This window comes from Monodon monoceros, unplaced genomic scaffold, assembly GCF_005190385.1.
Source record: "Monodon monoceros isolate NGI ecotype Baffin Bay Population unplaced genomic scaffold, NGI_Narwhal_1 Super_Scaffold_13, whole genome shotgun sequence".
Classification (NCBI taxonomy): domain Eukaryota; kingdom Metazoa; phylum Chordata; class Mammalia; order Artiodactyla; family Monodontidae; genus Monodon; species Monodon monoceros.
The window spans coordinates 78384412-78410631 of record NW_021703769.1 but is presented as its reverse complement, the minus strand read 5'-3'; the positions used below and the strand labels follow the sequence as shown (position 1 = coordinate 78410631).

The window sequence follows — 26220 nt, the reverse complement described above, 5'->3', positions numbered from 1 at the left end:
AATGGGCAATGAGGAAAGTTCTTTAGAGAAAAATACCAGCTTAAAAATGCATAAGGAATACTGAAATTAAAAGTTCAACATTTTGTAGCACGCAATGAAATAATGGATCCAGGAACAACCATTACAGGCTGCAAAAACCATTAGGTAAGATTTTTGGAGCTTTCTAATGGGTAGATTAGACTGCCTATGTCTAACCCCCAATCAATCCTAACATGACGAAAAGCAGGACAAACAGTCACAATGGGGATCCTGAGGTCCGATGATGGAAAGAACACAGCACCTCTTATGAAGCACACAAACACACAAAAATTGAACCTGAATTTAATCAAGTCTCTAGATCTAATTATGAGTTTACCCCCAAAATAAATAATAATAGGGGCTTCCCTGGTGGCGCAGTGGTTGAGAGTCCACCTGCCGATGCAGGGGACATGGGTTCTGCAACAGGAGAGGCCACAGCAGTGAGAGGCCTGCGTACCGCAAAAAAAAAAAAAAAAAAAAAAAATAGGGGATAGAAGGACATATGAAAGGATGCCAAAAAAAGCATTTGTCCAAATCCCAAAGTGAGAAATTCTATAGGAAAAAATATTCTGTTTCTTCAACAAATAATTGTCATGAAAAAGAAAGAAGGAGGGGAAATGATATGGGTAAGATAAGACACGGGAACTAAAGATGATAATCCGACTGTAAAAGAAAATTTTTTGAGACAATTGGGAAATTTTAAAAATTGGCTATTAGTTGATACTAAGGAATTATTGTTAATATTTTTAGGTGTGATAGTAATATACTGGATTTTTTAAGGTTTTTATTTGTTATGGATACATCCGGAATCATTTACAGATGAAATAATATGATCTCTGGAATTTGCTTTACCAGCAGGAAGGGAGAAAGGGCAGAACGGAAAATGTTGATCATTGTTGAAGTTAGGTGATGGGTGCATGGGAATTACTTTGTATTTGCTCTTCTTGGGGCTATATTTTATCTTCATAATTAAAATTTTTGCAAAGCGGTTTGATGGTAGAGGGAAGGAGAGTATAGAGAGGAGGACGTAGGTCTGGGGAGATGGAGCATGTTTATATGCTGAAGGGGAGAGTGGGGACACTGGGAAAAGATGAAATCACTGATGGAGCCAGTTCTGGAAGGTCCTTGGAAATAGGATGCTGGACCCAGGTGGCAGGCTTTTCCTTGTCAAGGGTAATATTATATTCCAGCCTGCATCAGCTGAATTCCAGCTTGTGTCCTGTTCACAAATTTCATCTTCATTGGCCCTTACAACTATGCCATGAAATGAGTGTGATTATTCCCATTTTAGAGATAAGGAATTAAGGCTTATAAAGATTGATGACTCACTCAGGGTCAAATAATCAGTAAATAGCAGATCCAAGATTTAAAACAAAGTTTCTATACTCCAGATCTTCTGGTCTTTATAGCTGTGAGACAGCTGAAAGCTGGGGGGGGTGACATTTCAACCATTGGAGGGGAAAGAGGGAGAAGCAGATTCAGCCTTATGGCTGATGGCTGGTGGCCTCTGCTCCTTGAAGCTGGGTGGGAGGCACTTAAGGACAAGGATGCAGGCCCTACTCATCATTCTGGGGCTGCCAAGGAGCTGAAGAGGAGTGAGTCACATTCCGGTTCCAGGACGATCTGGGCCAACCAGTGAGACAGAGGTATCCCCACAAGGAAATTCAGCAGGGAGAATTATCAGGTCCCTGTCGTGGCCCCTTCCCACTCTGCTGCAGCTTCAAGAAACATGGGTGCAAAAAAAAGAAAGAAATTGTCCCTAATAAATCCCTCAAGTTCTAGACATACTCCTCCACAGCCCCATCATGCAGTAGCCGCCTAGCTCCTCATGATAATTAAGGTCATTTATTCCCACCCCTTCCTTTGCTGCTATTTCCCTGGCCCAAAAATCCCCAAATGAACAGGTGGTAATCAGAGCTTCAAATCCACTGGAACCCTTACTGTGTCCCCCAGTGTTCCATGACCCCCAGGAATCAGAATTTCTTTTCTTTTTTCTTTTAGATTTACTTTTGTATTGAGGTAACATTGGTTTATAGCATTATATAAGTTTCATGTGTACAACGTTCTATTTCTTTTTTTTTTAATTAGTTTATTTATTTCTTTCTTTTTGGCTGCATTGGGTCTTCGTTGCTGCACGTGGGCTTTCTCTAGTTGCGGCTAGCAGGGGCTACTCTTCATTGCAGTGCACAGGCTTCTCATTGTGGTGGTTTCTCTTTGCTGCGGAGCACAGGCTCTAGGCATGTGGGCTTCAGTAGTTGTGGTACGCAGGCTCAGTAGTTGTGGCTTGTGGGCTGTAGAGCACAGGCTCAGTAGCTGTGTCGCACAGGCTTATTTGCTCCGTGGCATGTGGGATCTTCCTGGACCAGGGTTCGAACCCGTATCCCCTGCATTGGCAGGCAATTCGTAACCACTGTGCCACCAGGGAAGTCCCAACATTCTGTTTCTACTTCTATGTACCCTACAGTGTTCTCACCACCAAATATTTAGTAGGAATCGGAATTTCTCATCCAGCCGAGACTAAGTTTGAAAAAATGAGAAGTACAGGTTCGCAAGCAGATTTCAGGGGTGGTAGTGAAAGGAACCACTTACTTCTTCCACCTTTTGGTTCCCTAATCCATGAATTCTAACTATAGGGCATGCCGGGCCATGTATCAGCTGTAGGTTCCATGCACACTTCACGTCCTGGTGGATATCCCTCCAACCTCTCATACCTCATCTAAGAATATAACAGTCCACTCTATGTTCTATTAGGTCAGCTGCTTTTGGGTATTGTTGTGTGTACAATCCCGTCACCATGTTGCATCTCCTTTACCATAAAATGATCCCCTGGTCTAAAGAGATATTGTGCCGGATCCCTTGCTGGCAAATCCAATACATTCTGCAAGCCCTTGAATGATGGTGCTGGCAGAGGTACTGCAGGTAGGGGAGGCAAACCCTTATATGGCACAGAATAAATTACAGTAAGACAAATGCCTCTAGGGCGAAAGGTGGTCAATGTAACAAACTCGCCATCAGGAGGTTGACTGGGCTCCTTAAAGGATAATGCTGCACGAAGGATCATTCAACTCAGGCATTCAGCAGCAGCAGCAATATATCAGCTGTGGTGAGAGGGAGCCCATCTGTTGTGCCCGTGCATACCCTTCATATGGCTACTCTGTTCATGGACTAATTGCACAATCGCTGGAGTGGCTTAGGACAGGGCTGGATGACCTCCACTAAACAAGCCATCTCGTCTACCCGGTGATGAACACCGCCTCTGTGCAGATTGCCAATCTGGATGCCTTCTGACCTTCATGCCTTGAGTTGATGGTTGGTTAACCTGAACATGCATGTTCTCCTTTCAAGTCTTGTAAAGCAGTTAACAAAAAGCAGCCAACAGCACAATACTTACACTTTCCATTGCCCCCATGCCTTTCAAGTGTCATCATTGCACATAAACTAAATCTAGTTTATTGAGGTATCATTTTCATACAATTAAATTCACCCTTTTTAAGTATAGAGTTCAATGAGTTGGACAGATGTGTGTGTTTGTGTACCTACCACCACAATCCAGATACACAACATGTTCATCACCCCAGAAAGTTCCTTCGGGCCCTTTACAGTCTATCCCCTTCCCGTATCCTTGGCCTGTGGTGACTGCTGATCTGTTTTCTATCATTTTGGCCTTTCCAGAATATCAAGTAACGGAATCATTCAGGTTGTAGCCTTTTGGATCAGGCTTTATTCACTAAGCATAATGCTTTTTTTTTTTTAAGATTTTTTTTTAATGTGGACCATTTTTAAAGTCTCTATTGAATTTGTTACAATATTGCTTCTGTTTTATGTTTTGGTTTTTTTGGCCGCAAAACATGTGGGATCTCAGCTCCCCAACCAGGGATCGAACCCGCACCCCCTGCCCTGGAAGGCGAAGTCTTTAACCACTGGACTGCCAGGGAAGTCCTTAAGCATAATGCTTTTGAAATCCATCCATGCTGCTGCAAGTACCAACGGTTCCTTCCTTTTTATTGCTGAGGTGTGTGTCACTGAATGGATACATCACAGTTTGATGGACACTTGGGTTGTCTCCAGTTTTGGGGCAGTTATGAATCAAGCTGCTGTATGTATTCACATACAGGTCTTGGTGGACATATATCTTTATTTCTCTAGGAATGAGATTGCTGGGTTGTGTGGTACTTATCTTTATAGGAAACTGACAAACTCTTTTCTGAAGTGGGTGTATTCTTTGTTTTTATCTCCATTGGTGGAACTGTTCTCTAGTCACTGACAGAGACCATTGTGGAAAGACCGTTGACTCACTAATTCAGTGAGAAGCTGAAACTATGGAATAGTTGTGAACATTTTTGCTGTTTTAGTTCTTTAAGTATCAATCGCAACTCAAAGGATTGAGGTGGGAGTTCCCACCCCTGGGTGACCAACTGTGCTGCTTTGCCCGAGACTCTCCCCATTTTAGCACTGGAAGTCCTGCATCCTGGGAAATCTCTCAGTCTTGGAACCAAACTGGGACAGGTGATCACCCTGTTATTAAGTGTCAGGCGCTGTGCTGGGCACTGCACATCTGTCATATCATCTTATCCGCTGGCCAGTGTCAAGGGTAGGTTTGCTTGTCCCCAGCCTGCACATAAGGAAACAGCCTTTGAGAGGTTAGGTTGCTTGCCCAGCCCACGCTTCAGAGCAGGTGGAGCCAAACTTTGCCATCAGATCTGCCAGACTCCACAGCATTGGTGTCTTTCAGGTCAGTAGACGTCATTCCCTAAGTGCCCAGTTCTGGTGCCTCAGGGGTACCAGCTGCTGGCACGTGGGCCTGGGTGGAGCTTTGCTGCCCTCTGGTGGCGGACAGGATGTCACTCAGAGTCTGAGTCCACTCTTGTGGGACAGTTAGTGAGGAGTGGGGGTGGGTAGGCACCCTTTCCTCCCAGGGAGCAGGACCTCAAATCTGGCTTCAGCCCTAGGAGGGTGCCACCTGGATGGCCCCACCATGGTCTGCTTGAGGGCCTTGGTCCATCTATCCGTGAGTCATGTGATCACTCAGGCCCTCACAGCCCCAGCCTGCTGGGTTGGAGTCTGGGTGACCCTGAGCCAGTCACTCACCCCTCTGGGGCTCTCAGTTCCTTAACAGGACGACAAATATGTCAACACTCTTATACTAGGCTTAGACATTGAGGTTGCTATTATCAGCTCCTTCACAACTACATGCCTTGACTCTCCCCCATCTTGGTGCACGCATTCATTTCATTCATTCATTTAACTTCCATCCAGCAGCTGTCTGCCAAGTACCAGCTCTGGGCCAGACCCTGAGCTGGGGGTATCATCGAGATGGTTGCCCTGCTAGCTCTGTAACTGTCTGCTCATCCACTGTATTGTGTGCTCTTTCATTCATGGAGTATCCATTTCTTTGTTGAGTGTTCATTCATTCTTTCTCATAGGCACTGACTTCCTCATTCACTCATGCATCCATCACTAAGTTATCTCATTTGCACATTCACTCATTCTTTATTTTTTCAGACTCTTCCTTCCTCCCTCCCTCAATCCTCTGTTCTGCAAACATTCTGGAAGCACCACTTTAAGCCAGAATTAGACGCTGGGATTCTGGCACAACCCTCTCCCAGACATGTGGGTAGGCAGATGGTGAAGACACCCTGTAACTACCACATGCCAGCCACTGGGACTCAGAGCAGGGGGAGCACCAAGACGGGAGCAACTGACTGCCTGGAGGAGGAGGCCGGGTGGGGGCAATCAGAGAAGGCTTCATGGAGGAAGTAGCATTTAAGCCAGGCAAAGGAGGGTGTATGGGAGTTCTCCAGGGAGGAAAAGGCACTCCTAGTTTTTGTCTTGTGGTGTGTTTGGGGAAAAGTGAGGTGCCTGGGGTTTGTGATGTAGGGTCATGTGTGCATGATCCAACCCAGACCAAGCCCTCCCTGGGTTCCAGTGACAGACGTGGGTCACTCAAGGACTTCCCCTAATTCAGCAACCTTGGCCCCTGGAAAACCATCCACTATCAAGTGGCCAGGAATGGCCTTAGGGCATTAATAGAGCACCCTCCAAGCAACCACCACTTGTCCACCTGTCCATCCTCTGGGGACTCAGTGGGAGAGATGTCCTAGGCTGGGCGGGCTGAGCAGGCAACAGCAGCAGTAGTATCTGAGGTGCCTGGCTCCCAAGATCCCATGTTCATCCAGCAACATGAGTGTCTTGCTGTGGGCCAGGCCTTGCCCCGGATAACTGGAAATGCAGCAATGAACAGGACAGAACTCCCACTCTCTAGGGGCTGACAAATGATAAACAAGAAAAGCAATTATGAAAACCACCAGGAACACACCTGTAGTTGAACGAATTGGGTTTATTGCCTCTTTTGAGAAGGAAAACAGCATGTACCTCAGTAAGAGGGTGTTTAGGGGATTCCCTGGCAGTCCAGTGGTTGGGTCTCGGAGCTTTCACTGCCTAGGGTCCAGGTTTGATCCCTGGTCAGGGAACGAAGATCCTGCAAGCCCCACTGCGTGGCCAAAAAAAAAAAGTGTTTAAAAAGGCTTATTATAGGGACTTGCCAATGCAGAGGACACGGGTTCGAGCCCTGGTGCAGGAAGATCCCACATGCCACAGAGCACCTAAGCCCGTGTGCCACAACTACTGAGCCTACACGCTAGGGCCCGAGAGCCGCAACTACTGAGCCCACGTGCCTAGAGCCCGTGCTCCGCAACGAGAAGCCACTGCAATAAGAAGCCTGCACACCACAACAAAGAGTAGCGCCCGCTCGCCACAACTAGAGAAAGCCCATGTGCATCAACGAATACCCAACACAGCCAAAAATAAATAAGTAAATAAATAAATCGGGGGGGGAAGGCTTTTTATAGAATTTGGGCCCACGTTAGGTGATTTGGGGGAGGGTTCAAGTAAGTGGGCTTTTACTCTGGAATAGATGTCAGGAAGAGGGGACAATTCTAAGACTGGAAGTCTTAAATCTTTAAAGTGGAAGGCTAATGCTGTAAGGAAGCAGCAGTTACTTAGTCAGAATGGGGAAACGGTTGGTCTTTTTCTGGTTCCAACAATATTCTTGTTTTCATCTGGCTTTGAACATGATTACAGAGCAGTCTTGTTTATGCCTTGCTCCATCATGGTCTCGGAATGGCCTTGCACTACCGTGGCGTTCTGGGAAATTGTTTTATGTCCAACAGGAGAATACCAAGGCCTAGCTGTGAGTGCCAGGCTAGTTCCCAGATGCGAGGAGCAACTGTTCTCTTTCTCATAAGAAAGGCCCATTCACTCGACCGAGGTATATTTGCTGGGAGCCAGGTGCAGAGTAATTCGAGGTGGACAAAAGAGATTCGGCCCCAGTCCTAAGGGAGCTCTCAGTGACGTCTGTGCCGTCTTAAACACGTTGTCAGAAATGGCAAGGGGAGTGGACCAGATCCAAGGAACCACCAGGACAAAGGCCCGGGGGCGGGGGGGGGGGATGCTAAGAGGTCGGGGTCGAGGGCTGGAGAGGTCGCCTGGGGTCGGAGAGGTCGCCTGGGGCCGGACCCTCCGGCACGCAGGGCCAACCTCTCCCCCAGGGACGTGGGCATTCGCTGCGCTGATTTGTTCAGAAACATGAAAAGAAATCAAGCAGCTTTAATCAAAATAACCCACCGGGGCTTCAAGCTCATGAATATTCAGCATCCTGCTTCCGGCTGGCAACTCCGCTCCAGCCCCGCCCAGCTAGGAGACTGCGCTTGCGTCGCTGGCGCGCGGCTCTGTCGTCATACACACGCGCGCAGCCGCTCGCCAGGACAGCTGCAGAGCTCTCATGGCGAGCCCGGCCGCCTCATCCGTGCGACCGCCGAGGCCCAAGAAAGAGCCGCAGGCGCTCGTCATCCCCAAGAATGCGGCGGAGGAGCAGAAGCTCAAGCTGGAACGGCTAATGAAGAACCCGGTGAGACGAGGCGCGGGCTGACGGCCCTTCCGAGTCCTACCCCCTTCCTTTCTGGCGTCTGTGGGCGCTAGCGGGCCCTCTTTCCGCGCTTCCGAACTCTGGAACTCAGTACCCGAACCCCAGGGTCAGACCTTAGGAAGGAGTAGGCGGCCCCGGAGATAGTGAGCTATTTTCTGCTCTCATGTTAGAGCCAAGCCTGGATGAGGGCGCTGCGAAGCGGCTTCTCGTGCTCTAAAACCCTTTAACTTTGTGAACAGAAGCCTTAGACTGGAAAGATATAATCCATGGGTTAGCACAAGGGTTTTTTTTCTTCTAAACAGCACTAATTGTTAGAGAGGCATTGGCCAAGACACCTGGGGTTGGAGGTTTCCAGCCATAAACGATGGGTCGCGTTTCTGAGTTCTGCCCTGAAAAGTTGAGTAGCCCTGGCAAGGCTGTAGGCTCTGATAGGACCCAGAGTATACAGGATGAAGTAAAGGCAGAGGGAAGAAAACAAACTCAGCTTTGGGTCCAGGAAACAAAGCAGCCTTACTTCACTACTTCAGTTAAAGTTTTTTGGTTGAACAAGATGTCACTTTGTCAGCCGGTTTATACATACAAATGCTTTCGTGTTTAAATGTTGCAGGACAAAGCAGTTCCAATTCCAGAAAAAATGAGTGAATGGGCACCTCGACCTCCCCCAGAATTTGTCCGAGATGTAATGGGTAATGTCTTTTGGATGTGGGTGTGTGTTTAAATACAGTTTTTAAAGTGTAGGTATTAAAAACTCTGCAGTTAGCATTTGTTAATTACACCCCTGATAGGAAGAAAAAAAAGTTCACTTTTCCAGTATTTTGCTCTTACAATGAAGGGGTATTGTTGCTTGTGGTTTGGCATTAGAGAACTTTCTTCTGCATTGTTTTTAATACCTTGTTCTTTCAAAATGGAAACAGTTTTTATTTTGTTGGGTTGTAAGTTAACTAACTATAAAGAGAATAAATAACAGGTGTAAAAAAATTAGAACCACCTGTTATCTATCGTTCTATTTGTAACATTTTGATGTAGTCCTCCAAACCTCTTAATAGTCAAAACCACTCATGCTTAAGAAAAAATGTTCACAAAAATATGGTTGTTCTACACATACTATTTGATAACCTACTTTTTTTCACTTCATATATCATAGACATCTTTTCAACTAAGTAGAAAAGCATGTCAAATGTGAAATCATCTGGTGGGGGAGGGAAAGGTCACAGGCTCTCTTTTAGGTTTCTGGTCTCTGAACGATAGTCTGCTTGTCCTCCTAATATTGCACTAGAGTGGAATTTTTGGTGACTTCACATTCAACATTCACACAACAGATATTTACAATATACCAGCCAGTGTGGTAGCTTCTGGGGTGCAATGGGGAATAGGGCAGGCTTGGTCCCTTCCATCACTTCTAGTACCTTTCTTTGGTCCCCTGTGATTAAGAGTAGCCTATGTTGGTAACTGGATATCATCAAAAGCTCTGGACTGTCCTGGCTTTAGGTTCAAGCGCTGGGGCTGGCAGTGGAGAGTTCCATGTGTACAGGCATCTGCGCCGGAGAGAGTACCAGCGACAGGACTACATGGATGCCATGGCTGAGAAGGTTAGTGAGCCAGGACGCTGGCTGAACCCTTGGGTTTAGGCAGTGTGCACTTAAACCTTAGAAGAAAACACTTGTAGAAGAGTAGATACACCTGGTTGTGGCTTGTGTGAGGGCTGCCTTGTAAAGTCAGCAGGAGAAACAGATGTCAGGTAGAGTCCAGGGTACTTCTAGGTCAGATCCAGCATGGCAGGATGCTCACACTAGGAAATGAATGAGGGGAGGGAGTCTTCCAGGTGGTGGAGAGCCCAGCAGAGTCCCCTTTCCCGTCCAGGCCATTTGCCATGGAATAGAAGCAGGATCTCACACCACTTGAGTTATTATTTCTGTATAGTTTCTGTTTTTGGCTGAATGCCTGTAATCCTGTAATTCCAGTTAGCTGTTTGTTTGGCGCTAGTAGTGTTGTGTTTTCCGGTGTTTTTGCCTCTTTGAGTTTTCTAGCCTTGAGACTGGCATTTCTTCATGACAGGTGTCAAATAATAATTGATTATTAATGGAGAATTGCTGGCAGCTTCCTGCTGGTCTAGTGGTTAGGAATCGGTGCTTTCACTGCTTGGCCCGGGTTCAGTCCCTGGTCAGGGAACTGAGATCTTGCAAGCCATGCGGTATGGCAAAAATAAATAAATAAATATAAAAATTAAAATTAAAAAAAATTTTTTAAAGAATTGAGAATTGCTTTTGAAATTGTACTGTAAGAACTGTTAAGCTCTCCATTGCTTGATGGGAAAGGCCAGAGACCTCTCTCCTATTGCTCTTAAGAAATATTCTTTTGGACATTTTACTTGTCTTCTTTCTGGAATTGAGTTTTGGAGTTATTTTATCCACTCCAAAAGTTTTGTTTGATTTTTTTACTAGATTTAAATTGAATCTGTAACTTAACTTGAATGAGAATGGATGTCATAGGGTTTAGTCATCCCCTCTAAAAATTTGTCTTCTTTGTCTAATCTTTTTGTATCAGTGATCATATATAGAGATTTTACATATGTCTCACCACGTTTTTTCAAAGATATTTTAAGTGTTTTGATTGCAGTGGTGGTGAGTGGTCCCTTAAAAATTTATTTGAATGGCCAAAATTGAGTTTGAAAAATACCTGTATGATTTTTGAACAGAAGGGATCATTGCCATGGTGGTTTTCACCTGGTATTTGCTTGTCCTGCAGCCCTTACTCGGCCCCCAGGTGTCGGTGGTTCTTCTCCAGCTACTTCTCAATTCCAGTGAGGAGTTTCAGGTGACTTGTCACACAGCTGTACCAGATCACTGAAGGATTTGCGCTGTTAGGAATAAACAGAACTCTGTATGTAGAAACTAACAGAAGCACTTTTTTATTTTTAAACTACTTTAGAGGGGAGGAAATAGAGCAGACGGTTGTCTCAAATGCCATCAGTTAGTCTGAAGCTTTTATGTATTGATTAACGACCCAGAGAAAATACAGAAAAATGTTTCACAAACCTTGAAACCACACAAATGCAAAGGTTTTATTTCACGTGGTGAAAGAGAGGCTCTGAGGTGAGAAGAAAAAAAGAGATGCAAGAGAATCCTTACCTTCCACAGCGACTGATAGGTTGTCACCACTGACAGAGCACATCTGACTCCTGCTTGAGCCCTTGCCGGGGTCAGCAGCCAGCAGGGGGCTCTGTCTTGGTCGCGCTTCAGACATTTCCAGCTCAGCTTCTAAACAGATCAGGTGCTTTTAGTTTGAAGTCATTGCTTTCTAGCTGAACTCTAATTAAAGCTAATTCCTTTCTTGGAAGGAGACCCTTCTTTTTAATTTCATAATTCTGCTCTCAGAGAGAGTTTCTGCATCCGTCTGAGCAGATCCACAGAGCCTGGCAGTGCAGACTAGCAGAGGTGTTGAAGCCACCTCTTTCTCCTCTGCTGGCTCCTTTTTTGCTCCATCAGCCTTTATGGCTGTAACTGGAAGAAATAGGGATGGCACTTGTTTTTTATCAGTAGATGTCTTTAGTTTACAAGATCTTTCCTGTAGGTTATTGCAGTTTTAGTCTTCCTAAAGGCTCAGGGAAAGAGAAATTATTGTTTCCCCCATTTTATAGATGAGGAAGCTGAGGCTTAGAAACAGGGAGCTGCTAGGAAGAAATAACACAAGGGATGGATATATATATTTATTTGTATGTATGTACGTACTCACATATATGTATGTACACGTGTAGGTGTGTTTAGTAGCAGGTGATGGCAATGCATGTTATTCCGCCTTAGAATCGGTCATTTGATAACCGTAGCGAGTTAGGACTTGCAAATTCCATGGCCGCAGCCCTCTGGCCACTCCACCCAGTGAGCCCCCATCACTGTCTCTGAAGGAGCAACACTCCTGTGTGTCTCCTTACTGTCAGTACTCTACTGCATTTCTGACACTTCTGGGCACCGGATGTGTGGGGATTTTCCCCACACCAAGCAGTTCTGTGACACCAGGTGAGTATCCTACAATTCAACTCAATTGTGACCCTGTCTACGTGGAGATAGCGCCATATCTCGAAGGTTAAGACTCAGTCCTGCAAGACTGAGCCCCACGCCCAACTTCAGAGGCCAGCCACAAGTCCCCGTTGTCACCTGTGCTTCTGACCCACTGGCTATAAATCACAGGTTTCCCATGATCCCCTCCACAGTTTCAAGTAATTGGCTTAGAGGGGCTCACAGAAGTCAGGAAATAGTTTTCCGGTGTCGTATAAAAGGATATAACTCAGAACAGCTGCATGGAAGAAGGGATGCAGAGCTTCCGTTCCTTCTCCCAGCATCTCCAGTGTTCACCAACCCAGGAGCTATCCAAACGCAGCCTTTTGGGGTTTTTGAAGGCTTCATTATGTGGACATGATTAAATTGCTGACTGTTGGTGATTAGTTCAACCCTCAGCCCCTCTCCCCTCCCTGGAGGTCAAGGAGGTGGAGCAGAAAGTTCCCTTGGCAACCAGCCCCGTTCCTTAGGTGCTTTCCCAAAGTCACTCATAAACTCCTGTGCTTGAAAGGGGCTGGTTATGAATAACAAAAGATACCCATTTCATCTTTATTTCTGGAGTTATTTCAGGAACCGGGAACAAAACTAAATATTATAATAAAAGATCCCCCTGTGGCTCTCATATAGGAAATTTGTAAGAGTTTTAATGTGCCAAAAACAGTAGATGAAGACCAAATATGTATATATATTACAAGTCACAGTATCACGTTTTCCAAGGCCCTGGCGAAACAGAGCCAGTAGTGCTGCCTCTGCCTTCAGGGAATCCTCAGCGTGCTCCCTCTCATACTTTCTCTCTCTTACATTTACTTGTGCACGAACGGTATCTTAATGAACTGAGTTATTTCACCATCAGAGATCCATATATTGATTTCCTGCCTCACCTGTGAGGCAACTTCTTTAAGTGGCCCTGGAGACCTGGATGTACCTGTAGCACCCCCAGTGGTGAGACTTCTAGAGCTTTCATACCCAGGCAGGCCAGAATTTGTCTAACTGATGTGGTTTTTTGCAGCAAAAATTGGATGCAGAATTTCAGAAAAGACTGGAAAAGAATAAAATTGCTGCGGAGGAGCAGACTGCAAAGCGTCGGAAAAAGCGGTGAGGGCTTTGTGGCATCCCATAACTACTGAGACTTAGGGCGGGAAATGTAAAAGTAAATAGTTGGTGAACGAGTCCTTCTTGTAGTCAAAAGTTTACCTGTATGGCCTGTATAGGTCTTGGGTGTAAAGATCCACAGTGGGGACTTCCCTGGCGGTCCAGTGGTTAAGACTCCATGCTTCCAATGCAGGGGGCGTGGGTTTGATCCCTGGTCGGGGAGCTAAGATCCCATATGCTGTGCAGCGCAGCTAAAAAAAGAAAAAAACCCACAGTGGAGCACCCCCGTAGAGGAATGGCTTTTCTTTTAGTACCTGGGGAGAGATCAAGTCACTTATTGCCCCCTGCCCCTGCCCCCAGCTTGCTACAGATTCTCCAAAGCTTGCTGGTCAACACTTTGGTGGTGAGCACGTGGATTTCTGTGTCTCCTTCATGTCCGTATTTTTTTTAATTTTTTTTTTTATTTTTTTGCGGTACGCAGACCTCTCACTGCAGTGGCCTCTCCCATTGCAGAGCACAGGCTCCGGACGCGCAGGCTCAGTGGCCATGGCTCACGGGCCCAGCCGCTCCGCGGCATGCGGGATCCTCCTGGACCGGGGCACGAACCCGTGCCCACTGCATCGGCAGGCGGACTCCCAACCACTTGCGCCACCAGGGAAGCCCCATGTCGGTATTTCAACATCAGGTTTAATAAGTTGCTATGAGCAAACTTCCCGATTAGCTTCTCCCTTAAAGGAGGGTCTGTGACCTCCCTAAGTGACTACATGAGTATACAGACTGCACCCGTGCATGTGTATTTGTTGTTTTAATAAATGCTCCTTCAACTTTTAGAGAGCTGAGCAGGATTCTAAAAACAGTCCCTAGGGCTTCCCTGGTGGCACAGTGGTTGAGAGTCCGCCTGCCGATGTAGGGGACACGGGTTCGTGCCCCGGTCCGGGAAGATCCCACATGCCGCGGAGCGGCTGGGCCTTTGAGCCATGGCCGCTAAGCCTGCGCGTCCGGAGCTTGTGCTCCGCAACGGGAGAGGCCGCAACAGTGAGAGGCCGCAACAGTGAGAGGCCCGCGTACCGCAAAAAAGAAAAAAAAAAAAACAGTCCCTAAATATCTCAATGAGAAAGTATCTCCAGTATTTCTGGATTGCGCTGATCACCTCAGGACTCCATAGAATCTGATCTTGATTCGTGAAGGAAACAGGTTGATAATGTTGATGGTGTTGGAGTAGCAGAGTCATGAGGAAGTATTTCTTTCATTTTATCATAGTATTCGTGTAATTACTAAGTTGCTAAAGGTTCTGTAAGTAGATGTTTATTTTCTAAAATATAAAATAGGTAGTTAAGGAATTAATTATTTTGCATTTGCAGCCAGAAGTTAAAAGAGAAGAAATTATTGGCAAAGAAGATGAAACTTGAACAGAAGAAACAGAAAGAAGGTGAGTGGTACCCACTTTTCTTTCGTGACCTTTCTTAGTGCTGATCACAGTGGTTGACCTGTCAAGAATGAGATTTAGAGTTTGGAGTAGGTTGGCTGGCCTCTGAAGAAATGAAGTCTTGTTTCTATTAGTTTCAACTCATTTAATTGCAAGTGTCAGGAAGCCAAGCTGGTTTAAGCAAAAAAGAAAGATACTGCCTCATGTTTAGTCCAGGACAGACCTCCTCTTGGGCCTGGCTGGTAAAGGAGCTCTGATGTTGGCATTCACTGTCTCCTTCTGTCCCCTGGCTCCCTGTCCTCAGGGAGGCTCGTTTCCTCCTTGTGGTGGTGAGGTACCAGTAGCTGCTCCGGGCCACACCCTGGCTCCTTCTTGCCTAGTAGGAAAGACTGAGGGGGTGTCCCTAGCAAAATAGTTTTTGTGTCTCTTTGGCTCTTATTGAGTCACTTGGCAAATCAGTTAAGAATGCTTTTGGCTACAAGAAATAGAAAACTAGCAGTAGTTAAGCAAAGAGGAATTACTTTTCTCACATAACAAATCTGGTGGTAGGTGGCAGCCCAGTGTGGTTGAGTAGCTCAGCAGTGTCAGGCCCAGTACCCCTGCGGTTCTTTTGGCCTTTATCCTGTGGGCATGAGATGGCTGCTGCAGCTCCTGGCATCATACTTACGTTTAAAGCAGGAAGAAGAGGGGAAAGAAGTGGTACTTGTCTGTTGTGGGTTTTTTTTTTTTAAACTGAAGAGCAAAATATCCCCCATCACGTATTACCTTGTATGTCATTGGTCAGTACTAGGTCACTTTGCCATCCCTTGCTGTCATCAGGCTAGATGAAAAGAAGACAGAATTGTCATGACTATCTTTAACGTATCGTGATCCATCACTGGATGCTGGGTACATTGTCACCCTAGACAGAATTGAGATTTGTTAGAAGGAGGAATAGGGGGTGAGTAATGTGTCAGCATCCCACAGTGCTGCCAGTCCTGCCCACTTCCGAACCCATCACAAGGCCAGTGGTGCCAGCCACTCCTTTGGGAACCCCTGGGCTGCAAACCAGGGAGAGAGAGGTCCCAGATGGAAAGGACCAAGGATGCTAAGAGACGGAACAATGACAACTGGTCACCACATCTCTGAATTGGTGGCTGTTCCCTGATTGACTAGACATGGTTCCTAATTGTGATTTTTGGCCTTAAGATAAAATCAGACCTGCACTGACATACGGAAATATGATTGGCCCCTTCCAGGACCAGTTTGCTTATGAGTTGTAAATGTACTGTGTGACACACTATATATGGTATGGTTTTAGCCTGTTCCCTACCATTTCCGAGAAGAAATTATTTTACAGTGCCAAAATGTGATTGCTAGGACATCATCCGTCAAATAAGCCACCTCATCACGTTCCCTGCCCTTCCCCCACCCCACACACAGGAATGTGGAAGTACTTGGTCCAAGGGCAGGAGGATTGGGCACCCCACCAGTCTCATGTTCTGTTGAAGGAGGTACTGTGGCTTGGACCCCATTATATTGGGAAATAGAAAGGGCTCCTTGGCTGTTGGTAATTTGACCCTCCCTGCCCAGGGTTTGTTGTTTTTGCTGCTTGTTGTCTTTGTTGCTGTTTATGTGTTTGGTGACTTTCCTGAACTAACTCTGTACAGCTTATATTCTTTGTTGTGTGTGGCAACTGAAGTCTTTGCTTGGTTAGCTTAGTGGTCAGCCGAAGATCAGAGATTTCCTGAAATGCTTTGAACCAGTAAGTCTCCTGATCTTTGCCAGGGGGCTTTCTGTGTGTGGTGGAGCATGCCTTCACCATTCTGGCAGGCGGTTTACAGTTTTGCCTTAGCCTTCACTTCCTTCTTGCACAGAGCCTCAAGGTTAGCCAGAGGTAAGATTAGGGCCATCACTTGTCTGTCTTAGACATGTGCACAGCTCTTCACATGCCTGTGGCCTTCTAGATTACCAGCTTTTCCTCTTAAACTGTTGGTCAGTTTCTTGTTTGCTTCCACTGTTATCACTGCCTCAGGCAGCTGTGATGTTAAACAGTTGCCACTGATTGTTTTTGACAAATACCTTGAGGAAAAGGCTGTTCTCACTGAGTCAGGTTGAATAAAGACAAGACAAGCCTTGCCAGTGGAAGTTTCCAGAGAGCTGCCAGACAGGTCAAATAGGGACAGTGCTCTGGGTGTGGGACTTCTGAGGAACTCCCAGGGCAGTTTACTTCCTCCAGTGGCTGCTAGGCTGCTGGTTTTCACAGCTACTGGGAGTAGGAGGCTGTTGATTGGGAGGCTACCTTGGATCTGCAGAGAGGGAGTAGGAAATAGGGCAAAATTTTTTTTTTAAACAAATTTATTTTATTTATTTATTTTTGGCTGTGTTGGATCTTCGTTGCTGTGCGCAGGCTTTCTCTAGTTGTGGCGAGCGGGGGCTACTCTTCGTTGCAGTGTGCGGGCTTCTCATTGCGGTGGCTTCTCTTGTTGCAGAGCACGGGCTCTAGAGCACAGGCTCAGTAGTTGTGGTGCATGGGCTTAGTTGCTCCGCGGCATGTGGGATCTTCCGGGACCAGGGCTCGAACCCATGTCATCTGCATTGGCAGATGGATTCTTAACCACTGTGCCACCAGGGAAGTCCTGTTCTCTCTGGTTTTTTGTTTCTGTTTCTCCTTTCCTGTTTTCTTTTGGATTTATTTGAACATTATTATTACTCTATTTTAATTTATCTATTGTGCTTTTAACTGTTTCCTTTTTTAAAGTCTTTTAGTTGTTCCTCTAGAGATTACTATATTTATACCACTTTCACAGTCTACTTGGAATCAGCATTTCACCACTTTAAGTAGAATGTAGAACTTTTCATCACATAGATTTCTTTACTCTGTATGTTATAGTTGTTTTAGGTATTACATCTCCATACATTGAAAACCCCTTCAGATAATTTTACTTTTTTTTTTAATTGACCTATAGTTGACTCACAATATTATTTCCATTTCAGGTGTACAGCATAATGACTTGATATTTTCATAGATTGTGCACTGTACAGTTATTATAATACTTTTGGCTATGTTCCTGATGCTGTATGGGTTGGCCAAAAAGTTTGTTCGGGGTTTTCCATAACACCTTATGGGGAAACGAACGAACTTTTTGGCCAACCCAATACATTACATCCCTGTGATGTATTTACTATATAACTGGTAGTTTGTACCTCTTAATCCCCTTCACCTATTTTGCCCATTCCCCCATCCTCCTCCCCTCTGGCAACCACTAGTTTGTTCTCTGTCAGTGGAGTCTGTTTCTGGTTTGTTTTTTAGATTCCACATGTAAGTGAAAACATGCAGTATTTGTCTTTCTCTGTCTGACTTATTTCACTTAGCATAATACCCTCTAGGTTCATCCATGTTCTTGCAAATGGCAAGACTTCATTCTTTTTTATGGCTGAGTAATATTCGTGTGTGTGTGTCCATCTTCTTTATCCATTCATCTGTCAGTGGACACTTAGGCTGCTTCCACATCTTGGTTATTGTAAATAATGCTGCACTGAACATTGGGATGCACATATCTTTTTGAATTCGTGTTTTCATTTTCTTCAGATAAATACCCAGAAGTGGAATTGCTGGATCATATGGTAGTTCTGTTTTTATGATGTTACTGTTTTTGTTTTCAGTCATCAAATATATTTCAGAAATCTCAAGAGAATAGTCTTGAATAGTAACCAGATAGTTATCATTTCTGTTGCTTTTTCTTTGTTCCTGATGTTCCAGACCTCTATCTGGTATTGTTTCCCGTATGTCTGAAGAACTTCCTTTAGTCATTCAGTTAGAACAGGTCTGCTGCCTATAAATTATCTTAGCTTTTCTTCATATGAGGCTATCTTTAGTTCACCTTCATTCCTATAGGACATTCTCACTAAACATAGAATTCTGGATTGGCAGTTTTTATTTCAGCACTTTTGAAATGCTGTTCCATTTCCTCTGGCCTCCATGATTTCTGATTTTTAAACAATATGTAGTTATTCAAATTGTTCTCCTCTCATTGTTGTCCTCTGGCTGCTCTCAAGATCCTTAGATGTCAGGAATTTGAGAATTTGATTATGATATGTCTGCACGTGGGTTTCCTTGGGTTGATCCTGGAGTTGGGTGTGGGGTTCACTGAGCTAGTTGAATCTGTAAGTGTGTATCTTTGTCAAATTGGGGATTTTTTTTTATTATTAATTTTTTAATTTATTTATTTTTGCTGTATTGGGTCTTCGTTTCTGTGCGAGGGCTTTCTCTAGTTGTGGCAAGCGGGGGCCACTCTTCATCACGGTGCGCGGGCCTCTCACTATCACGGCCTCTCTTGTTGCGGAGCACAGGCTCCAGACGCGCAGGCTCAGCAGTTGTGGCTCACGGGCCTAGTTGCTCCGCGGCATGTGGGATCTTCCCAGACCAGGGCTCGAACCCGTGTCCCCTGCATTGGCAGGCAGATTCTCAACCACTGCGCCACCAGGGAAGCCCTGGGGATTTATTTATTTATTTCAATCTTTTTTTGTCTCTGTTGTTCATATTGGATAAGTCCTATTGATCTGACTTTGAGCTGTGTCTTCCCTGTGTCATCTCCTGTGTCATCTCCATTCTGCTTATCGATTCTATCCAGTGAATTATGTTTTTCAGAAAAGTTTTTCAATTTCCATTCGATTCTTCTTTATACCTTCTATTTCTTTGCTGCAGTCTTCTATCTTTCCATTTGTTTCAAGAGTCTTCACTCTTACTTCCTGGAAAAATATTTAAATAGCTACTTTCAAGTATTTGGTACTTCCAGATCTGGGGCATCTTGACATTGGCATTTGTTGATTGTCTCTCCCCACGCAAGCTGCGATTTCCCTGATTCTTCGCATGCCGAGTAACTGTCTGTGGATCCGGGACATTTTGAATATTATATCGTGAGGCTCTGGTCTTGCTGATATTTGTTTTAGCAGACAGCCTGGTTGTGTTCGGAGCACAGGTTCTGACCAGCCTTCTGTAGATTGTGGTTCCTGTGTCAGTTTGGCTTTTAACGCTTTTGCTGTGCTCTCAGGTGTGTCCTGTGTGTGCCACCCAGTGGCCAGTCAGGGTTTAGTTCTTTGAGTTCGGTTCTCAAAGTATTTGGCATGATGATTAGGGCCAGATCCATGCATGTGCTGTCAGGGTGGGCCCAGGAGTTTACAAACAACTTTATGATGTCTCTTCTAATCCTCTCTCCATGATCTCCCCTGTAGGTTCTGGTTTCTTGGGGCTCCCCTTTTCAGACCTCCAGCCAGAAAGCTGGGGCTTGGGACTTTCCTGGCAGTCCAGTGGTTAAGACTCCAAGCTCCCAATGCAGGGGGCCTGGGTTCAATCCCTCGTCAGGAAACTGGATCCCACATGCCGCAACTTAAAGATCCTGTATGGGGACTTCCCTGGTGGTCCAGTGGCTAAGACTCCAAGCTCCCAATGCAGGGGGCCCGGGTTTGATCCCTGGTCAGGAAACTAGATCCCACATGCCACAACTAAAGGTCCCACATGCCACAACTAAGACCTGGCGCAGCCAAATAAATAAATATTTAAGAAAGAAAAGAAAGTTGGGGCTTTAGTTACCTACTCTGCCACATACTTTGTACAGCTGCCCCTGCATCCAGGGCTGAGTGGTGAGAGGACAGAGAAGAAAAGCAACAGAGTTTGCCCAGCCATCTTAGGACCACAGCTCCTCTGATCAGAGAGGAAGGTTCCCCTCCTTCAAAGTTTTTGCACATGCAAGCCCCTATTGCACCGCAGTCGCTGTGGCCATCCTGACACTGGCAGGATTGCCTGGGAGCTAGGGTGTGAGAGAATGGAGAGAAAAGAAGAAACACAAGAATTTCCCTTCCTCTGAGCATTAGGAGTCCGCTTTCTTACTCCTTGAATCAGAAGTAGAAGGTTTCTCTTGGAACTGTGTCTGTGCCCAGTTTCCACTTCTGCGTATGGGATCGCCTTGAGTCCAGGCTGGGGGATACTGGAGGAAAGAAAAAAACAGGAGACACAATATTGTTCCAGTGGTACTTTGTATTCTGGTCTTTTTCCCCAGTCTGTGTGCTTTTCAGAGTCCATGCATTCTGTCCAGGTTCTGTAGCTGTGTTCAGTGGAGAAACGGGGTCAAACGTGCTTGCTCTGTCTTACCTGGAACCCACCCTCTATTTGGTTTTTTGAATCCAATTACAGGACTTGATATTTAGCTCTTGTGCATTTCAGCTTGGTGTTATTGGCTCCGTTGATTCAGGTTTCCAAAATCCTTTTGAATTCTGATTCTCGAATTAAGCATGTTACCATGTCAGGGGCAGGTTTGATAAACATACCTCCTTTTGTCATTGGTAAAAATGCTGAGCCAGACAGGGCCAGGGCCAGAGCCCTCCAGCATCCACTAGCGAGCTCCATCTAGGCCAACATGGACCTGTTCACTAAAACTCTGGGTGGAGTTATTCTCCAGCTAAGAATCAGCTAGACTCACTCTTCTTTCCTCTTACGCAGAGGTGTCATTCTAAACTAGGATAAATTTAGGTCAGGGAGTAAGTACGGTAGGCATACATTCTGGGCTCAGCTCTCACTCTGGCTCACCCTGACCTTAGCATCTCCTGTTTGAGCAGATGTTTTTTTTTTAAATTTTAGTCTGTAAAATGATAAACTCTTTCTAGATCTAAAATTCCACAGCTTGATAACTTTTCCAAACGCCTTGCTGTAATGAAGATATAGCATATTTGGGCAGCAAGAGGGGCGGTTCCCTCACCAGTAAATCTAAGAACCCTTTCAGAACAAGAAACGGGTCAGTTTGCTCTGAGTTTGTACTTAAATGAACCTGTAGTGGGTCTTTGGAATCACTTAATAACTTTTTAGTAATCAGTTCTAGAATTGAAGGAGACAGGAGGCAACATCCCAGAGCTGAGGTTTCTTTTCTTTTTCTTTTAATATTTATTTATGTATTTGGTTGTGCTGGGTCTTTTGGTTGCGGCAGGCAGGCTCCTTAGTTGCGGCATGCATGTGGGATCTAGTTCCCTGACCAGGGATCAAACCCAGGCCCCCTGCAACTGGGAACACAGAGTCTTAACCACTGCGCCACCAGGGAAGTCCCCAGAGCTGAGGTTTCTTAAATCCCCCTTTTCTAGCCCCTTTTACACATTAGGTGCATGTGATTGTGCAGTTTTCAGTCACTTTTCTTTAATTTGCCCAAAGCTATGAAGAGTATATGAGATGGTAGATTTCATCCAGAACCTCTAACCTGTTTAAAACGGCCTTGTGCCCTCTCACTGGGTCTCCCCCATCCTGAGCTTCAGTTCTATCAGAAAGATAAATGTTTGTGCCCATGTTGCATCACATTCAAACTGAGGGATGTGATCCTTTATTCACTGGGTCATGAAATCAGCTTAGAGGTTACAGATGTTGGTTTTTTCATGGTTTTTTCAAACATACATAAAATAAGACTAGAAAATATCAGAATGCATCACACCCTGAATAACTGTTTTGTGAAATTTTCTTTCAGTTTCTATGTGGGCTGTGGGCTGCAGTCAAACAGATTTGAAAATCATTGTTATGATTCATGAGCGCTGCTCTTCTACTTGTGAAGTTAGCACCTGTACCTATTAAAAAAATGATTAGTAATAATACATGATTGTATATGCTTCGCACCAAATGAGCTGGATAGAGAGTGCTGTAGGGATAACTTCATAAGGATGCTTTGTGTGCCTTTTACCTCACCCTGTCAGTTTCCTTCCTTATTTTTCATTTTGTGAAAGGGAAGGTAGGTTTTCTAGGTGGTTGAAGTGAACAGAAATTTAATGTGATAATCAGTTGTGCCACAAGGTGGCTTCTGTGCACTTCTGGGTTCTTGAGGGACTTGGAGATAAATTACTCGAGCTTTTTGGCTCTTCTCCTATAAGGTGGTAAGGGGCAGCTGGCTAGGAGTTCCGTTCTGTTGTTGGAGAGGAAATATCCCCACTTATTGTCCGTGCTGGTCCAGCAGTTCAGTGAAGACGCCCTGCAGTGTGGGACTTGTCTGAATGATACCACAGGATGGTGTTAAGCCAGTTTGGATTATTGTGACGCCTTGAACTCCTAAAATGATGTATTCTGATACCAATGTTACTTATCCTGACACAGGCTCACCTCCAGAGAAACCCAGGGTGACCTTAAGGTGATTTGTTACTAAGTACGTCAAGGGCAGTTTCTTGACAGTGGCGGGGAGGAGAGAAATAGGTGAGGGAGATTGAGGTACAGACTTTCAGTTACAAAATAAATGAGTCAGGGCTTCCCTGGTGGCGCAGTGGTTGAGAGTCCGCCTGCCGATGCAGGGGACGTGGGTTCGCGCCCCAGTCCGGGAAGATCCCACATACCGCGGAGCGGCTGGGCCCGTGAGCCATGGCCGCTGAGCTTGCGCGTCCGGAGCCTGTGCTCCGCAACGGGAGAGGCCACAACAGTGAGAGGCCCGCGTACCGCAAAAAATAAAAAAATAAAAATAAAATAAATGAGTCACAGCTATGAAATGTGTAAGTGTGGGGAATATTGTCAGTAACTGTGTAATATCTTTGTATGGTGTCATATGACAACTAGATTTATCGTGGTGATTGTTTTGAAATGTATAGAAATATTGAATCACTGTGTTGTGTACCAGGAACTAATATAGTGTTGTAGGTCGATTATACTTCAAAAACAAGCAAACAAACACTCATAGGAAAAGAGATCAGATTTGTGGCTACAGAGGTGGGTGAATGGGAGGAAGGGGAATTAGATGAAGGTAGTCAAAAGGTACAAACTTCTGGTTACAAGATAAATAAGTACCGGAGATGTAATGTACAACATGATAAAGATAATTAATACTGCTGTACATCATGAATGAAAGTTAAGAGCTTCTCATCAAAAGCAAGAATTTTTTTTCTGTTTCTTTAATGCTGTATCTATATGAGAGGATGAATGTTCACTAAACCTGTTGCGATTATTTCAGAACTGTGCGTGGGGGGAAGCAGTTTCTCAGCCTCAGCACTGTTGACACTTCGGGCCACAGATAATTCTTTGTTGCAAGGGACTATGTCCTGTTCATCGTAGGATGTTTAAGGGCATCATGGCTTCTACCCACTAGATGCCAGCAGCACCCACCCTCCCCTCAGTTATTGACAATCAAAAATGTCTCCAGACATTGCCAAGTGTTCCCTCGTGGGGGAGGGGGGCAAAATTGTCCCTAGCTAATAAAATTCATATCTCAGCTGGTATCTGGTGTTTGAAAGGCACTCAATTTATGTGGGGTTTTTTTTTAATTTTATTTATTTATTTATTTATTTATTGCTGCACTGGGTCTTTGTTGCTGCACTCAGGATTTCTCTAGTTGCGGCGAGCGGGGGCTACTGTTCATTGCGGTGCACAGGCTTCTTGTTGCGGTGGCTTCTCTTGTTGTGGAGCACGGGCTCTAGGCACGCGGGCTTCAGTAGTTGTGGCATGCAGGCTCAGTATCTGTGGCTCGCGGGCTCTAGAGCACAGGCTCAGTAGTTGTGGTGCACGTGCCCCGTTGCTCCGCGGCATATGGGATCTTCCCAGACCAGGGCTCGAACCCGTGTCCCCTGCACTGGCAGGCGGATTCTTAACCACTGTGCCACCAGGGAAGCCCCTCACTTTATGTTTTGGATTGAACTATTTGTTTCAGTGCCAAAACTCTTACACATATTATGTTGGAAAACTATCCATAGCCTTTGTGTCTTTTGAGAATAAAGGTAATATATGATCATTTTAGAAATTTTTAGAATATGCAGAAAATAAAGTCAAAAATAAAAATTATCCATAACTATTACTAAAAATAATCACTTTAACATTTTCATGTTTTTATTTCAATTTTAATATTTATTATATAAACCTATTTATATAATTATCATATTTACAGTTGTCCTTTTTCATATAACACTGTATCACAAATATTTTCCCATGTCCTTGCAATTCCATAGTACAAAAGGATTTATTTTCCCTAGTGTATTCCCTAGTGTATTCATTCATCTGTTTGTTTGTTTTTGCTTTGTTTGTTTTTTATTTTTTTGTCTGAGTTAAGTCTCATTTGCGGCATGCGGGATCTTTCATTGTGGTGTGGGCTCTTGTGGCGCGAAGCCTTCTCTAGTTGTGGCGTGTAGGTCTTCTCTTCTGTAGTTGTGGTGCACAGGCTCCAGGATGCATGGGCTCTGCAGTTGTGGCGCGTGGGCACGAGAGCATATGGGCTCTGTAGTTTGTGGCACGCAGGCTCTCTAGTTGAGGCGCGCGAACTCAATAGTTGCGATGTGCAGGCTTAACTGCCCCACGGCATATAGGAACCTAGTTTCCTGACCAGGGATCGAACCCACATCCCCTGCATTGGAGGGCAGCTTCTTTACCACTGGACCACCAGGGAAGTCCCCATACCACTGGACCACCAGGGAAGTCTCCATTCATCTGGTTTTTTTTTTTTTTAAGTTAACATCAGTTTCAATTACACTCAGTGGCATTTTACCTAGTATTCCTATAGTCTAAATACAATCTCAGATTCTTAGATTTTACAATTTTATGTAAACAATAGCATAAGAGTAATGGAAAAAGCTCAAATATTATCATCCTCATAGATCACGTTTCTTTCTATCCATTTTTTTTTAATCTCTCCATATGCACATGTGATTTGTATGTAATGACAATTGTGGTGTATGAACAGTTTCCCCTTTGCTTGTTTTTATTTAACATTATAAGCATTTCTGGTCCTTCATAATTTTTTCAGTGACTGATAATATCCAGCAATTGACATGTCATGATACACCTAACATTTTCCCTTTTGTTAGACATTAGATTGATTCCAGTTTTTCTCTTTAGAAGATATTTTAGTGAATTTATGCACCTGTCTCCCTTCCCCCTTTCTGGGTCATTTCCTTTGAGATAAATTTCCAGCAGTGGGAATAATTAGATCACAGAGTGTAAAAAGAGTTCATGGCCCTTGAAATGTATTGCCAGTTTCTTGCCAAAGGAGTAGTGGCAGTTTTTACTGCCATCAGCAGTGTGCAGTGGTCTACACTTTTACCATATCCTTGCCGTATTCCTCCACATGGATAAGAATGATTTCAGAGGAAGTCAAGGTCTCATTGAGGATTTAGTAAAAAACCTTACAAAAATATAGATCCACGGGACTTCCCTGGTGGTCCAGTGGGTAAGACTCCGTGCTCCCAATGCGGGGACCCAGGTTCGATCCCTGGTCGGGGAACTAGATCCCACATGCATGCCACAGCTAAGAAGTCCGCATGTTGCAACTAAGACCCGGCACAGCCAATCAGTCAGTATATATCTATATCTCCAGATGTGTCAGGACTATGGTAGCAGCCTCCACTCTCCTCCCACCCCACCTCCGACGCCGCCCACCTTGAACAGCCTCCAAAGCTCTTTTTAAAACAGAGGTTGGATTGTCATTCGTTCTTCTGCTTGTACAATAACAATACTTAGCATTTATTGAACATTTATTGTGTAGCCCCAGTTCTAAGGTGCTTTGCACGTATTAACTAACATAATCCTCACAGCGGCCCTGTGAGATAGGCAGTGACATTATCCCCATTTTACAGTTGACCTTAGGGACCAAGTGGTAATGGCACCCGTAGAGCTAGCGGGAGTGAGTGACAGGCCGGGATTTGATCCCAGATAATGTGTCTCCACGGGCCTTGTGCTTACCTGCGAGGTGATCCTTCTTGAAACCTAGCCAGTAGCTCCTGCATTCCTGCCC

The 26220-nt window shown here is 45.0% G+C and overlaps 1 protein-coding gene across 4 annotated transcripts in view; it reads left to right on the top strand.

Moving 5' to 3' along the window:
- The first annotated feature begins 7765 nt into the window (after nt 1-7765).
- Nucleotides 7766-26220, top strand: part of PRKRIP1 (PRKR interacting protein 1) — a 33752-nt gene continuing 15297 nt past the window's right edge. For all 4 annotated transcript variants that reach the window (XR_003793199.1, XR_003793200.1, XM_029221002.1 and 1 more), the window contains exons 1-5: nt 7766-7924; nt 8550-8628; nt 9431-9531; nt 13004-13089; nt 14448-14515. Coding sequence is in view for 2 of the 4 variants with exons in the window: in XM_029221002.1 (XP_029076835.1) it covers nt 7799-7924; nt 8550-8628; nt 9431-9531; nt 13004-13089; nt 14448-14515 (460 nt within the window). In the remaining 2 variants the exon portion in view is untranslated. The remainder of the gene's footprint in view (nt 7925-8549; nt 8629-9430; nt 9532-13003; nt 13090-14447; nt 14516-26220) is intronic.